General features: G+C 35.1%; 1 protein-coding gene across 1 annotated transcript in view; it reads right to left on the bottom strand.

The window, feature by feature from the left end:
* The window catches only part of LOC136972710 (uncharacterized), a 300,363-nt gene that overhangs the window by 100,453 nt on the left and 182,979 nt on the right, over nt 1-16,931 (bottom strand). The window contains exons 108-110 of the mRNA XM_067267318.1: nt 15,297-15,437; nt 14,640-14,833; nt 758-905 (exon numbers count right to left, since the gene is read on the bottom strand). Coding sequence (XP_067123419.1) covers nt 758-905; nt 14,640-14,833; nt 15,297-15,437 — 483 coding nt within the window. The remainder of the gene's footprint in view (nt 1-757; nt 906-14,639; nt 14,834-15,296; nt 15,438-16,931) is intronic.

Genomic DNA, 16,931 nt, shown 5'->3' with positions numbered 1-16,931 from the left:
AATCCTGTTTAATAGTCGTGTGGTTGTTTTAAACTCCAATCACAGAAAAAACACTCTGACTTACGCAGAGCTCTGCTGAAAAATTATTACTGTAGGAATGGAAGCCATAAAATTCAGATATTAGTTTGAAATGTGTTTTGCTGAAATTTATAATTAATAACAACCTCATTTTGTTATTAATTATCAATAATATACTATTAAAATTGATTTACTTTTAGTATTGGTTTCTTGGTGATTTCGATACTTTCAAATTTAATCATATAATCCATCATTTGTATTAACTTTGTTTAATGCATGCAGTTGAATATATTTTAACTATTGAAATATTTTTCAAATCTGAATCATAATTAAACCTTTTGATCTAATTAAAAATTAAGTCTCTTGAAACTTCATTAAATTTAATGATTATCTTTTGTACCACTTTGCATTTTTTATGGTTTCTTTCTTATATTTTTTAAACAATCTCATTAAATTAAAATAAATTTGATCCTGACTAAATATTTATTCTTTAATTAAAAATACTTAAATAGTTCAATACCATTCCTGTTTCCCAAAGGACAAACTTTAAGAAAATTATTAAGTTTTTATATACAAGATATGCATTTCAATATATAATTTAATATATTGCTCTTATACATAAGTTTTATACTTACACATTATTAAAAAAATTATTTATTTTTATAATTACTTTATAAGAGTATTTAATTTTTAAATAATAAAATTATTAATATGATTAATATTTATTTATATAGATTACCTCCTTTTTCAGAACAACCTAGAATTTCAGTACGTAAAGCTATTTGTCCAAACCAAGTATTTGGTTGGATTCTTATATATTGTGCTTCAAAAGGAAGATCCAATAAATGAAGAACCGAACTTTTGCTATCATAATTTCCAGATAGTAACTGTGAAAAAAGTTCAAAAATATTGATATTTATATTTTTAATAACAGATTTTTTTCTTTTATATTTCCTTGATTTCTCAAAATAATTATTAAATTTAAATAAAAACATATTTTAAATAATATCCTTTTCATAAATTATGATTTATTTATAATATTTGCATAATAATAAAATTTCATATACAGTAAAATCTGTCTGAAATGGAACCTGAATAAAATTTAAACCTGCCTGAACAGAAACAAATTCTTAGGAATGAAATGATTTTCTATGTTAAATTTTACTGCAAGTCAGAAACGTATCCAATGCAAAAACAGAAGTGGATTTTGGGTTGTAAAAATGTATTTAAACCTGAATAAAGCAGAAAAATAAGATTCCACTTGTAAACAAATAAATAAAGTACAATGGTCATTAGATAGCATGGCAAACTATATTCTGAAAATGATTTCAAACTTTCTCAGATCACATAACAAGGGACAAATGGACACAAGACTTTTATTAATATTAGTCTTTGTTGGAATTAACCAGAGACAAAATCAAATACTTTAAAAATTTGAATGTCTCCAAGAATTGAGTTCTTAAATACAAGCAACAAATGTAAAGCTTATTCTGATAACTTATTTTTACTTTCTGAAAACAATGAAAATAAGGTAATAACATGCTACTAATTTAACTTTTGCAGAACAGTTAGTAACTAACTAGTTCAGAGTATTATAGAGTGCATTAACACTCCATATTAAAGCTTGTTTAATGTTAAATTGCCAACTTTGACACTTAATACTTTCTGGTTAAGATACAGGAATGACCTGTGATGCAGAAATGTATCTTAATTTCTCATAACCTTTGGTTTAAACATGTCTGCTTGCATTTCCTACAGCAATCATCTTTTTGTAAGAAGAATGCTTCTAGTTCCATCTATTGACAAAACTTTAAGATAGAAATTTGAAATCGATATCACAATTTTGCAACTTTTATCAAATTTTTTTTCACAACAAAAGGTTTTCCTGCCATTTTTTTTGTTGAAGTTATTACTATTATTATTAAATAAGTTAATGTTTTGTTCTTGTAAAATGTAAATACAAATAAGAAAATAAGTATGAACATCAAATTATTGTAAATTAGTGCATTATTTTTTTATAGTATGCAAATTTACTTATTTACCAAAATGACATATAAATGAAACAAATAGGCAAGAGACAAGAAAATTAACATTCAAGCATTAAACTATGTACCAATATCGCTATAATTACTAGCGCTTTCGACAAAACTATTTTCGTCTTCGTCAGGTAGATAATAACGGTTAAAATCCTTTTTCAAACCAAAAAATTTTTTGAAATGAACAAACTGCTTTAGAACTTTGGAACAAGACCAACAATGGAACTGAGCGAGAAGAAATTTAAACATGCGCACGTGGTGACGCAGCGCATGCGCTATAAAATACTGAGATGTGGAGCTAGAGGTGTTGCCTTAATCTGGAGGAGACACGGAGGAGGATTTCCTCACCCTCAAAAGTTCACTCATGAAAATTTATTCTACCATCAGCTTTACCTGGGAAAAAGAAAATGAAGGGACTATTGTGTTTTTAGATCTAAACATCTCCAAATCCCAGGGAGCTTTATCGTACTCCGCGTTCCATAAATTCAGCTGCATACCACCTTTAATCCCTGCTACAGCATTCCAGCCGCAGCATTATGTTAATGCAGCCATTGCCCCATTAATTAGAAGGGCTTTTTTGTTATCCTCCAATCAAACAGCTGTCGACATTGAACTTAATGCCATTCACTCAGCAGTAAATGCGGCGGGGTACACTAATGCCAAGTATAGGTACGTCTTAAACAAGGTCAAAAGATCGCTCTTTCCTGCCACGGCATTACATGTTCCAAAGGAATGCACAGTAGTCCTTCCCACATTACCATTCTGTGGCTGAGTCACCATCCGTATTTACCGTGTTCTTATCATTTGTCATGCTTGCACCCGGTTATGTTATACTACGGAATCGGAAATGTACCTTTTTGGTATTTTAATCAATAAATAACTAACTGTGTAATGACAGAGATGCTACCTCCGTACTAGAGAGGTCTGGAGTTTACTCTATCCCATTGGAAAATACTACATCCAGTATTCACACCCACTATGTTGGTGCAACAACTAGAATGTTAGCTTGTCGTATTTCCGAACACCAACTTTCCATCAGGGCAGGCAAAGGTGATACCGAACTAGCAAGAATGGTGTTACAGCACTATACACCCTGCTGTGGGACCAGGTGGTGATGCTCAGGCATTGTAATAACAGGAGCATCGTGTTTATTTGGGAGGCCTTTCTTACCGCTGCACTAAATCCGTGCAACACACCCACGCTTGATTTGCCTGTTATGTGGGTCAACTTATATAACAGATTAAGGCAACACCTCTAGCTCCACGTCTCAGTATTTTATAGCGCATGTGCTGCGTCACCACGTACACATGTTTAAATTTCTTCTCGCTCAGTTCCATCGTTGGTCTTGTTCCAAAGTTCTAAAGCGGTTTGTTCATTTCAAAAAATTTTTTGGTTTGAAAAAGGATTTTAACCGTTATTATCTATCTGACAAAGACGAAAATAGTTTTGTCGAAAGTGCTAGTAATTATAGCAATATTTGTACATAGTTTAATGCCTAAATGTTAATTTTCTCGTTTCTTGCCTATTCAGTGATCGGCGTGAAGTCCACCATTGTTACAATTAAATGAAACAAAAACTAAAATTTTATTGCACATACAGTAGATCAGTGGTCCCCAACCCTATGCCCGCAGGCACCATGGCGCCCGCCAATCGTTTTACGTGTGCCCGCCACTGTGCAACCACGATAAAAATAAAAATATTTCGGTTTTCAATAAAATGCTATGTAAAAGTTTTTTCACTTTGAATGATTAACCATTCAAAAGTAGAAATGGCGTCCAACACAGATGAAAGCAGAAAGCGAAATGCGACCGATCTCTTTTTCCCTTCCGCCAAATCTGCACCAATGCAATTTCCCATACCTGAAATGAAGTAAAATGGTCCATTCTGAATACCGTAAAATCAAAGTAGGGAAACGTGTAGGGCCCGTAACTTGGAGTGACCTACAAATTTCAGCAGTCGTTAACTAAAAAAAAAAAAAAAACATATATATTCCTGGGTGACACCGCAATATCCGCACCAGGTGTCACCCATGCTAATGTCACATTATATAAGATTTGTTTAGAAGCAACTTATTTAAATGGGGCCCCAATTTAAATTTTGTCTAGGGCCCGCTAGAGGCTTAATCCAGAGCTGTTAACTATGTCCAAATATAAATTCACCTTGAAAAAATAAATGGTGCCCGTCGTCCAGCCGGTATTCTAGAATGTGCTCTTACGTACAAAAAGGTTGGGGACCCCTGCAGTAGATCATTGATTATCCAACCCTTGATTAACCGATTTATCGGTTAACCGACCGTGTTCTAGTTGGCAAATTCAAATGTCCGCTAATGATGTGGCGCTACAATATTTGGTTATGTCTTGGCTACTTTATTATTATTTTTGTTAAATTTTTGCATGTTTTAGCTGGCAGCACTGGCTCGACCATGAAAGGGAGGCTAGTATTTAAACCAGGCCTAATACACTATACTAATAATGTATTTTTTCATACTTTTCGGTTATCCGACTTTTCAGTTATCTGACCAACCCCAGTCCCCAATTAAGTCGGATAATCGATGCTCTACTCTATTGTCACATATCTTTGACAAAGGACAGAAAATACTAAACAGAATGAAAATAAACAATTCAGAATTGAGTGCACACTTTTCAAATGGTGCAATTATAAATAAAGACTAAAGAAATTTGTTTTTGCATTTGTATGTAATATTTATATTATGAACAACTAAACCTGTACCAACTTATTATATATGCAATTAAATGGAAAAAACAATCTTTATAATGTAGACTAGTCATAAAACCATAAAGCTATTCATTTTCAAATGTGCAAAATTTTAAAAAAGATCAACAAAGGTTCACAGAATCATGAAACCTAACAGGTCAGACCTGAAAGGTGTTAATATCTCCACAACTAATGAACTGATTTGGATAAAATTTAAAATAGTTCATGTGTGTGATGAATACTATTGTCATCTTAAATTTTGAATAAATTTGTTGGATAGTTTTGGACTTATGTGATCAGTATTTTGTCACCTAGATTTACAACAAGAGAGAATAGAAACACCAAGCTACTGAACTGAACAATGTAGAAAGAGTTTGTATATGTTTAATAGCTTGTTTGAGAGCTGAGTGTTTCCTATTTGCTCTTTTAAAATTTTTATTTAAAAACTGAATACAGTGATGCCTCATATAACATACTTAATCCATTTCAGGTGCACGTCCTTTAAGTGAAAAGTCTGTTATACGAAACACATTTTCCCATAGAAATACATGTTAAAACATCTAATTTGTTCCGCAGCATAAAATAACCATACTGTACCATAAAATAAAAAAATGAAAATGGAGCAGTCACCAATTATGCCGGGTGGTCATATGTGAGGAGGAGGTGGAGGAACACTTTCTTCACACATTCATACAGACACACACTTTTTACACATTGCAGCAGGTCTCCTTTTATTGTTTTTTAATTGGAGTCAGCTTCAGGAGAGGCTACCGGGGCTTGCAGGGTCAACTACTCTTGTTCCATCCTTTGCTTTTAGGCAGCTGGCTTCTTGAAAAACATATTCAAGGTGGTCTGTTTCTCTCTCTTCTTCAACAACTGTCGGAAATGATGGGCAAGGATGTCATTATAGAGATCCTGTTGGCCTCAGCTGTGTTTGGATAGCGAGTGTTGGTAAATTGCTGAACCTCTCCCCATTTGACAAGGAAGTCCTTGATGGCAGCAGTTGAAATTGGTTGATTGGATTGCTCCTCCTCCTCGTCAGATGAAGCTTCCCTTTGAGCTTCATCATGTTCCTGGGCCAGAAGTGCTTGGAGCTCTTCAGTTGTCAGCTCTTCATGGTGTTCTTCAATGCACTCCTCCACATCCTCCACCTTGAATTCCAACTCTCGAGCCATTGAAATGATCTCCTGCACCACTTCTGTATCCTCAACTGGTTCTTCCTGGGTCCATTCAGGAACAAGCCTCTTCTAGGCTGAATTGAGAGTCTTCTGCATGACTTCTCCCCAGGTCTTCTGGATGAGTCTGATTGCCACAAGAACATCAAACTTCTCTTTCCAGAACTTTCGGACAGTCATGTCTCCACAAAGCTGACATTCTTCAAACACCTTCATGAAGAGTTTTTTGAAGTTGGCAATGACTTGCTGATCTATTGGTTGAAGGAAGGCAGTGATGCTTGCTGATCCTTCCATCAAGGTGCAGTATCTGCACCTTGATGAAAAGATAGCTTTCTTCCAGGATCTCCTCCAGGTCTTTTGGGTGACCAGGGGCATTGTCCAGTATCAGCAGGGCTTTGAGCAGTGGCTCTTTGAGCAGCAGCTCTTTGTCCAGCAGGTATTTCTTTACAGCAGGAGCAAAGGTTTCCAGGATCCATTTCTTGAAGACAACCTGGGTCACCCAGGCTTTTTGGTTAGACTTCCAATGGACAGGCAGGTTAGACTTGACAATGTGGTTATTCTTGAAAACCCTGGGATTTTCAGAATGGTATACCAGCAGGAGTTTGATCTTCAAGTCTCTGCTGGTATTAGCTGCAAACAGGAGTATCAGCCTGTCCTTCATGGGCTTGTGTCCAGGCAAGGTCTTTTCCTCCTTGGTCATGAAGGTCCTGTTGGGCATCTTCTTCCAGAAATGACCAGTTTCATCAGCATTAAAAGGATGGTATCCTTCATTCTTGAGAAATTGTTGAAAATTAACAGAAAACTTCTCTGCTTCTTCCTTGTCATTACTGCCAGCTTCACCATGCATGGTGACGCTGTGGATTCCACACCTTTTCTTAAACCTAAAAATCCACCCCTGCTGGCTTTAAACTCTTCTTCTTCATTGCCACTGCTGCTGCTTGTTCCAGGAGTGTTTCAACTTGTCGTAGATGAGTTTGGCTTTTTGACAGATAACTTCTTGGGTGTCACCTCTCACCTGCCTGTCATTGATCCAAACCATCAACAGCCTTTCCATTTCGTCATGGAGTGAAGACCTATGCTTCACATGGAAGATCTTGGAAACTCCCTTGGCAACCTTGGCTGACTTAAAGGTGTCTTTCTTGCTTAAAATAGTGTTGATGGTGGTCTTGCTGAGACCAAACTCTTTGACAAGGTCACACTGTTTTATCCCACTTTCACTCCTTATGATTTCTTGCTTTGTTTCAATTGAAATCACCTTTCTGTCTTTTTAGAAGCCATGATTTGCACAACACTTGAATAAATGTAAATATCCTGCACTGAGGTGATGTATGTAATAAACAAGTGAGCAAACCGAATCCCAACGGGAGCTCTGTACTTCAGGCGGCAAAGGAGCTGAACCGTCGAGGCTACTCACGAAGAAGAAAAAAAACAGCTTACTATTCTGCAGCCGAAGAGCAACTGTTTTCAAAGGCTCCCAAAATACTACATCAGAAAGCTATTCTGGGAAGCCAAGAAGGGGAAAACATCTAAAAATAGCAGATTGTCATTGGCAATGGCAAAAGAATGGAAACATCATTCACATTTGTTTGCAAAAAAAGTCCATTCTTCACCTCACTTAACTGCTGAACAAAAAGTCCATTGTTTGCAGCCAGTCTGTTGCTCAAATCACATAAAGGCCAAAGAGAAAGTCCATTGTTCGCAGCATCCGTTATTCGAGGCATACGTTATATGAGGCACCACTGTATTTATAAAAATACAATATTCCTAAAAATTTCATAAAAAGCTTTTAATTTGCTGAATCAATAATTTTTCAATATAAAATATAAAACAATTTTTTAAATATATAAAAATTTTCTTAAGGTAAAACCAATACTGTATTCTCATGGATTGACCAGTATGCCAGTTAAACTGCACTAAAAAATCAAAACAGATAGATATAACAAAAGTAATTGCAAAATAAATGTTAAAGAAAACATTATTCTGAGTACAATAAAATAATAACATTGTAATTTGACTGACTTAAAATCAGAAAGAAAGTTTTTGTTTACAGTGCAATAAAACAATTAATTAATGACTTAGTGACATTAGTTGTAGTGGTAGTTAGTGAGTACAGGCTACACTGGCAATCTACCCTGATCTTAAAAATAACACCTTCCTTTCAAATTTCACATAAAGCAGATGTTAATTGGGATAAGTTGAGATAATTCACAGCCAGTTTCTGAAATTTAATGTGTTTATTTTTGCATTTTTGGATCAAATTACAATAAAATAAACAAAAAGCAACTTTCAGCATTCCAGGAATATTTTACATTGCAATGGCGTGCAGTGATATTTGATGATAGGGAAGCTATTCCAGCCCTGAATAGAATCATTGGAAGCGTTATACGATTTTTTGGTGTATAGCATCCATGAGCTAAACCGTTTGAGATTGGTGCTCTGTAAGCACGCGAATGAGTATTATCTGGCTGCTTTATCAATTCAAATATTTTCGCTGTGGAAGTGCTGTATTCAATAATACAGCACTTCCATTGGAAATATGCATATACAAATTTATATTCAACTATGCAATAGCAATCTTATCATTTTTTTTCACATGTAGTATAGAAATTTGTAATAAGATACATAATGCAGTTATAATAAAATATTAATTTTAATTAATTCAAAGTACATTAAAATATGAAAATAATCACATTATATGTATTTATATTTTAGAAAATACAAGAAAAGCAGTGCTTCCACAGCTTCCATGGACGGCATGCCACTGTTACATTGTTAGAAAGACAGAATTCAGAAATTAAACATACAGTTGTAGTTTTTGATGTAATGCTGACAGTTTCAGTTTTAGAATAAAAATTAGCTTGTTTTTGTAATGTGCCCTCCAGAGACGGATGTATAAGCTCACTTAAACCAGCATGCCAGTTTTTACCATAAGGAAATATATGATTTCATGATCTCTCCAGACAGACCAACCTGCTGGACAATCTGTGAAAATACAGTATTTATAAAATAATAGCCCATTTTTTAAATTTTAACATATTATTAGTCAACACTTTCTGGAACCTTTTACCGGTGTTAGACACAAAACGAAAAATTTCCGTTAACGTTTTCGAACTTGGTAGTTCTTCTTCAGACGGTAAAAAATGCAGATCGAATAAAGGAACGAGTTATTTTTAAACCAAAATCAAATGCTTCACGATGCAGCTGGTCAGACATGCGCATACGGTGCGAGTAGATGGCGATTAAAGGTCTGTGTCGATGAGGGTCTGCCAGGCGGTGGACAAATTGAGTTCCTCTTTATAGTTAATGCAGGTGGTGGTGCGGCTGTGTTTGTAAATGGAGATAGCCTCCAACCACCACAGATGTTCAGGGTGAGGTGATGCGATGATAAGCCTGGCTTGGTTGAGGGCCGCTTTGATGTCCGGATCGGTGGCGTTAAGTTGAGAGTGCCGTAGAGTTTCTCTCATGTAAAATATCAGCATTGTGCTCACGTAATCTGATCCCCAAGGATCTCTTGGTTGAGCCGATGTAGACAAGGTTTCTGTCGAACCTGTGATCCTTAAGAGGAATGGAATAAATGCCCGGAAGTCTGTTGGGGTGGGGGATCCTTCCCATTACAGAGTATGTTTAAGATGGTGGGACGTCTTCTGTATGCGATCTTAATACGGCGCTTGCGGGTAACCTTCTTAAATAATGTCGCCATGTACGGATTATATGTGACGGGGATCCGTGTCTCATCTTCAGGTTGATTGGCGAGAGGCGATCGGACGTCGGAGATACGTGCTGTGCGACGGTGACGATTAACTAATCTATTAATAAGCTTGTGGTACCCGTGGATGGTCGCTACGTGTCTGACATGCTCCAATTCGGTGGCCAGTGCTGCTGGAGTGGACAAATGCGAAAACGCCCTCTTAATTAACGTGTTGAAAGCGGCGAACTTGTATTGGAATGGGTCACATGACCCAACAGGGATGTAAAGAAAGGGCGTACCAGGTTTACAGTAGACCGAAGTGTGTATATATGGTCCTTCAATGATGATGTTTAGATCTAAGAAATGGACCCCAGTGCTGTTAGCTTGTTCCAATTCCATGGTCAATCCTTATAGCAATGCCAACTAGTAATTATCGTAAAACGCTCGTTGCTCTAACTAAAGCTAGAGTTCGATTGCAATTTATGATGGAATGCAAGAAGAATCGAATACTTCCTATGTCCTTTTTTCGCATACGACTACCTCCCGGTAGTGAGCCTCTTCTCAGTAAGGTCCAATTAATGTGCCTCAACAGGGCCATCCGATCTACCAGAAAGCAAGTGTTTTCTAAATTAACACATCTCGTGGAGATTGAGGATTTGTTGTTCCTACGGGACCCTGAACAGTTAGCACGGGAGAACATAGATCTGGTGTCCATACAAGACCGATTAAATGCCAATCTCAGGAGAAAGTACGCCAAGAAACTACAATGGATATTACGCTTCCAAGTTCCCAGGTATCATGAGCACCCGACATTTCTGTTTATCGTGTGGGACGACCTGCATCCTCCCGATTTTGTGGTGGATATCCTGAGGTACGGACCATCCTTCGCACCTCCACCCCCTAAAACTGGATCATGGAGCCTCATTCCTGACTTAGAAAACCTAATTAAAGGCCTGCCCGACAAGCAAAAGGAATATTATAGATGGATGGCAACACTCAGAATCAAAGAGGCTAAGGAACCCTCAGAAGTGGCGGAGTTGAGAAACAAACTACGGCGCACAACCAGGTGGATGCGAATTAACAACGTAACGATGGTCAGAGCAGATAAGTCTAAGTCATTGGTGCTTATGAAGCGTTCCACTTATGAACGAAATCTAACCGAATACCTTAATCTCACACAGTGCAACAAGGTGGGAGATGATATGGTAGACAAACTACAATCTAAGGTCAAGAGACTAGCCTGTTCAAAGCTAATTAAACGCCTGGAATTGGGTAACATTGTTGTTGACTCCCCCAACACGCCCAGGCTCTTCGCATTCGCCAAGACACATAAACAAGGTCGGCAATTACGACCGGTGGTGGATAAAGCTAGAACCCCTACTCGTAAACTCGAAAGGGGTGCACACTCATTGATAGCCCCCCTATTGGAGGGCTACTCGTTCAACATCACTAACTCTGTGGACCTCATTTCTATCCTTAAAGATCTTCCCTCTCCCCCAAGATTCATCACCGTTTTGAATTTTAAATCTTTATACCCATCACTGGAGCTCCCCCAGCGTTTTGCGCTCTTAGGGACCTCATTCTCGGTATTGTTGGAGACCGCACTTTGCATAAACAAGTGCTGGAGATGGCCCATATGCTGTGCTATAACTCGTTTTTCATGTTCAATGGAGCTGTTTACACACAAAAAAGAGGAGTCCCAATGGGGAGCCCAGTAGCTGGAGACTTGTGCGAGATGGTCATCAGACAATTGGAGCAAAAGGTCCTGCCGCACTATCTTCCTGACATCTTATACAAAAGGTATATCGACGACATAATCATATTATGGAGAAATGTACCTGATGTGTCGGCATTCGTGGAAGCGGTTAATGACAACCCTTATGGCTTGACCGTGGAATTGGAACAAGCTAACAGCACTGGGGTCCATTTCTTAGATCTAAACATCATCATTGAAGGACCATATATACACACTTCGGTCTACCGTAAACCTGGTACGCCTTCTCTTTACATCCCTGTTGGGTCATGTGACCCATTCCAATACAAGTCCGCCGCTTTCAACACGTTAATTAAGAGGGCATTTTCGAATCGTCCACTCCAGCAGCACTGGCCACCGAATTGGAGCATGTCAGACACGTAGTGACCATCCACGGGTACCACAAGCTTATTAATAGATTAGTTAACCGTCACCGTCGCACAGCACGTATCTCCGACATCCAATCGCCTCTCGCCAATCAACCTGAAGATGAGACACGGATCCCCGTCACATATAATCCGTATGTGGCGACATTATTTAAGAAGATTACCCACAAGCGCCGTATTAAGATCGCATACAGAAGACGTCCCACCATCTTAAACATACTCTGTAATGGGAAGGATCCCCCGACCCCAACAGACTTCCGGGCATTTATTCCATTCCTCTTAAGGATCACAGGTTCGACAGAAACCTTGTCTACATCGGCTCAACCAAGAGATCCTTGGGGATCAGATTACGTGAGCACAATGCTGATATTTTACATGAGAGAAATTCTACGGCACTCTCAACTTACGCCACCGATCCGGACATCAAAGCGGCCCTCAACCAAGCCAGGCTTATCATCGCATCGCCTCACCCTGAACATCTGAGGTGGTTGGAGGCTATCTCCATTTACAAACACAGCCGCACCACCACCTGCCTTAACTATAAAGAGGAACTCAATTTGTCCACCACCTGGCAGACCCTCATAGACACAGACCTTTAATCGCCATCTACTCGCACCGTATGCGCATGTCTGACCAGCTGCATCGTGAAGCATTCGATTTCGGTTTAAAAATAACTCGTTCCTTTATTCGATCTGCGTTTTTTACTGTCTGAAGAAGAACTACCAAGTTAGAAAACGTTAACGAAAATTTTTCGTTTTGTGTCTAACACCGGTAAAAGGTTCCAGAAAGTGTTGTTTACATCCCCGGTGTTCCTGGATGTATGTAGATATTTATATTATTAGTCAATCAGATATTACATGACATGATGCAGTGCAGGTTATCACGTGACTGTCAAGTGAATATAGAATTATCATAAAAGCTATTTCATTACGAAGTTATTGATGAATAAAAAATACTTGAAATCCCATAACTGGTGGAACCAGATTGAAAAGTATAGCTCAGCAAAAGCATGTAAATAAAAGAAATTTTTGAAAGTTGTGGCATAAGAACACTGGAACGAGATTTGACAATAAGACTCAACATGTGATTAAAGTGAACATTAAACAGACTATAACTACAAAAAGTTTTGGATGAAGTAATGTCACTATGATAATATATCAAGGAAAACAATCATCATCATAGAAAAAGTCTTGAAATTTACTTTTTGCCTTAAAGTGCCTTCACTAATATTGCTCAATGGTGCTCTAATATTCAGCCAAATTATTGTAGGTGCAATAACTTGACATTTAATTATTAAATAGCAGAATTATTATAGCCTAATATAATCTGGAATAATTTGGCTTTAATCTAAAATCAGATTAATGTTTATATTTATATATATATATACACAATGTTGGTTAAAGTGATAACCAACTAAGTGCCATGTACAAGTTGTGTCATCCCCAGTTGGTGAAGTAAGTATCAGTATGATTATATCTAAATTAATAGTTTTGATAGTGAAATTTAGACAGAGGTCCAAGATCATAACTGACAATTCATCCACATGGCAAAGAGGAGTTGTGAATTCAAGTCCTGCTCTGAGCCAATTTTTTTTTCCAGAACCTTCAGAATTAATTATTAAGTATTAATATAATTATTAAATTTACCAAGAGATGTAGCCTAATGCCTACCTTTAGGCCAAATTACTTGACATTTAATTATTACATAATAATATTATTATAATCCAGCAATCATTTAGTATTAATCTAAAAATAGAGTTAATGGATGTTTATATTTTCAAAAGTTTTCTTTATTTAGATATTTTTGCTGAGCTTTACTTTTCAACTTGGTTCCACCAGTTTTTTTATGAGATAGAAATAAAATGTTCTGGAGACATATATTCAAGTAATGTCAAAAATCCTTATGGAAAAATATATACAAATTATCCTTCCTTGGGATAAGAATCTCATGACTTGTCACAGCCCTTAATTGCTGATAAGACAAACAGAAATCTGAAAGATTGTTGATATAAGATGAAAACCTACTAAGCAATATACATAGTGTTAAAAGTCACTATACGTGGATTCTCTTTCCCTAAATTTGCACATGCTCTGACATATTTTAAACATATAAAATGAAGAATAAAAATAAAATTTAAAATGTTATAACTTATTCTAATGTTTGAAGTGCTACTTAATTTCAAATTATGATTTTTTCCTCCAATTTTTAGAATTCATTATTTACCTATATTGCTTCATTGAAGCAGCAGGAAGTAGTGAATTTCAAACTATGCTTGAAATAAACAAACTGAATTTATTTCAAATAAATATATATTTTGTGTTCATGTCTCATGCATTCAGGCTAAATAATAAATATAATTACACAATTATTCCAAGATGACTTAGCACTTTCTCTCAATTTCTAATATTTATAAAATTTTGTTTTGGAAACAATATTTTATATTGAAAAGTAACAGATTTAGAATGTGATAAAAATACGCTGAATGTAATCTCTTAATGTTTTCGTTTTCAGATTATTACCTTAATAAAAATATTCATTTTGCATTTATTTCTTGAAACATATAATCAATGTTATTATTTGGATCATTTTTTATCATCATATTATAAATTTATAGTGTTTAAATTGCTTTTAAATAGTTATGTTTTGTTTTCAAAACTTTCCTAAATCAAAAATTACAAGAGAAAATAGCTGAGTAAGTTATCTCAAAACATTTTATATATTAATTTAAAAGTGTGATATTAGGTAGATTTTAATAATAAAAAACTTAGATTTTATTTGAAAATTCTTCTAATGTGTAATATATAATTTATAAATTAATTTCATTTCATTATTATTAATATATAGTCAATAATAATACAAAAATAATACCTGTTCAGAACTGTGGGAATCTTTATAAATTGAAAAGGAGATGCCATCGGTACTATACAGTAGATAATAAGATGTCACCCATTCCAAATACCCTTCTCTTCCCTTGGTAATAATTCCATAAATAATATGAGGTTCATTTAAATTAATTTCAATATATTGGTTTTTATCAATTATTCCAGGAATCCATGCTCCAGCTGTTAAAAATTTAGTTGTTAATAAATATAGTTAGTTCTAGAACTTCACTTAAAAAAGCAATTTGACTTTATAAACTATTAGCTTTAAAACAAAGCCAATAGTTTATAAAGTTTAATTAAAACTTTGTTTAAGCTATTATCTTAAACAAAGGTTTTTTTTATATTCAATCATTATCTCTTTACAGTTATAAACTAACAAGGCTATAAAAGGTGAACTTTTATTTTGTAAAATTTAAAACAATTGGGCTTTTAAATAAAAAATTAAAAATAAATATATTCTTGCCAAATGCTAATTATATTTATGATTTTTAATACAAAGCATTAATTCAGAATTTAATAAATAATTTTGTATAATCTTATAACATTTACAGTTTTAATGCTTAAAATACATACAAGAAGTTAAATAAATATAATGTAATATCAATCTAATTGTTGTCTCATAACCACATTTCATTGACTATACCTGAATACTTAGAAGACACTGTTGATATTCTAGCATTATTTGGTCCAGACTTTGAATTCAAACTGCTGGATGCCTTTATATTAAAATCAGGTAATGGAGAAGATTCACCATTAATTAAAGGAATGTAATCCCAGCATTCATCTGAAACAAAAAAAAAATAATATAATACATTTTCTTAACAGATGAAAGCCATTAACTTAGATATAATTATAATATTACAGTTGAGCATCGATTATCCGAATATAAATCAACTGAAACATTGGTTAATCAAAAGCATTCCAGTCGACAAATTTAAATTTCTGCAAGTGCTGTGACACTGCAATATTTGGCTATGTCTTGGGCTACTCCAATATTATTTTTGTTGGTGTGTGTTTTAACTGGCAGCACTGGCATGACCATGACAGGGTCAGGGTACTTAAGGATGCACCAGGATTTGAATGAATTTCAACATTGGATAGGTTAATATTTTTTCGTACATAATTGGTTATCCGAAAAATCAATTATCCGAACAACCCGTCCTGAATTATTTCGGATAATCGATGCTCTACTGTAAACTACTGAAAAGTTCAGTTGCATTTTTAACAACTTCATATCTTGAGATTTTGTATATGTAAAATTAATGAAACTAAAATTAAAATTCTTAATTAAATAATTTAATAACTTAAAATCTTTTACATATTAAATTTTTAAATTTTGTTTAGTTAACATTTTAAAGTTTTTGAGAATATTATTTATTGAGCTAAATTTTAAGAAACTATCAACATTTTGAAATATTTTTTATCCATAATTTTATGCATACATTGAAAATAATGTATTTGTAAAACTTACTATTTTTATAATTAATTAATTTTAATGCATTAATATTTAATACACAATAAAAGTTAAAGTGTTTAAAAGAATTTGTTTTTAAAATTTTAAATGTAATATAGTAAAGTTTTATTAATCTGACACCCAAGAATCTGGAATGTCCAGCAGCATTTTACAGTAGATAGGTTCCAGATTAGGGTCTGTGATGGTAGACCTGGTGAGGGCATCAGTATGCTCGTTGCCCTCATTTCTGACATGTGCCCTTGTCCAAAAAATGTAAGTATTGCCAAAGAGAATGAGTGCATGGTGTAACTCAATGGCCAATGGATGAAAAGTAATGTTGCTTAGGAGTTTGTCTGCAGAGTCACCATCAGTAAAAATAGAAATGCATTTGTTATTATAGTTGGAAGAAGTTTATCCGATGGCATGGAGGATGGCAACTAGCTCTGCTTAGAATATGCTGTAATGACAATGCAATTTAAATTTCTGAAGATCTCCTGCCCAAGATCAAAGATTACAAAGCTACAGTCCCCCAGTCATTTTGGAGCCATCAGTATAAACTTAAAGGTTAGGATTGGCGAGAAACTTGGTATTAAATTTATAGATAAAGAACAGATATATGGTTTCTTGAAAACATGTGGGAATCTTAAGAGAGTTTGCTTGAAGGTAAATGGTACTAGTATTAATGTCAATCCCATGCTTGAGTTTAGATTTGGCCAAGATTAGTTAGTTTAATGATAAGATTGATTGGCCATTTTGGTAATGGTAAGATCAATCAGAGAGTCTTAGTTAGGCAATCTAAAAACTCTTAGTTGAACAGGTATGGTA

This window comes from Centruroides vittatus, unplaced genomic scaffold, assembly GCF_030686945.1.
Source record: "Centruroides vittatus isolate TY-2023 unplaced genomic scaffold, ASM3068694v2 contig_301, whole genome shotgun sequence".
Lineage (NCBI taxonomy): Eukaryota > Metazoa > Arthropoda > Arachnida > Scorpiones > Buthidae > Centruroides > Centruroides vittatus.
This window is presented reverse-complemented; position numbering and strand designations above follow the sequence as displayed.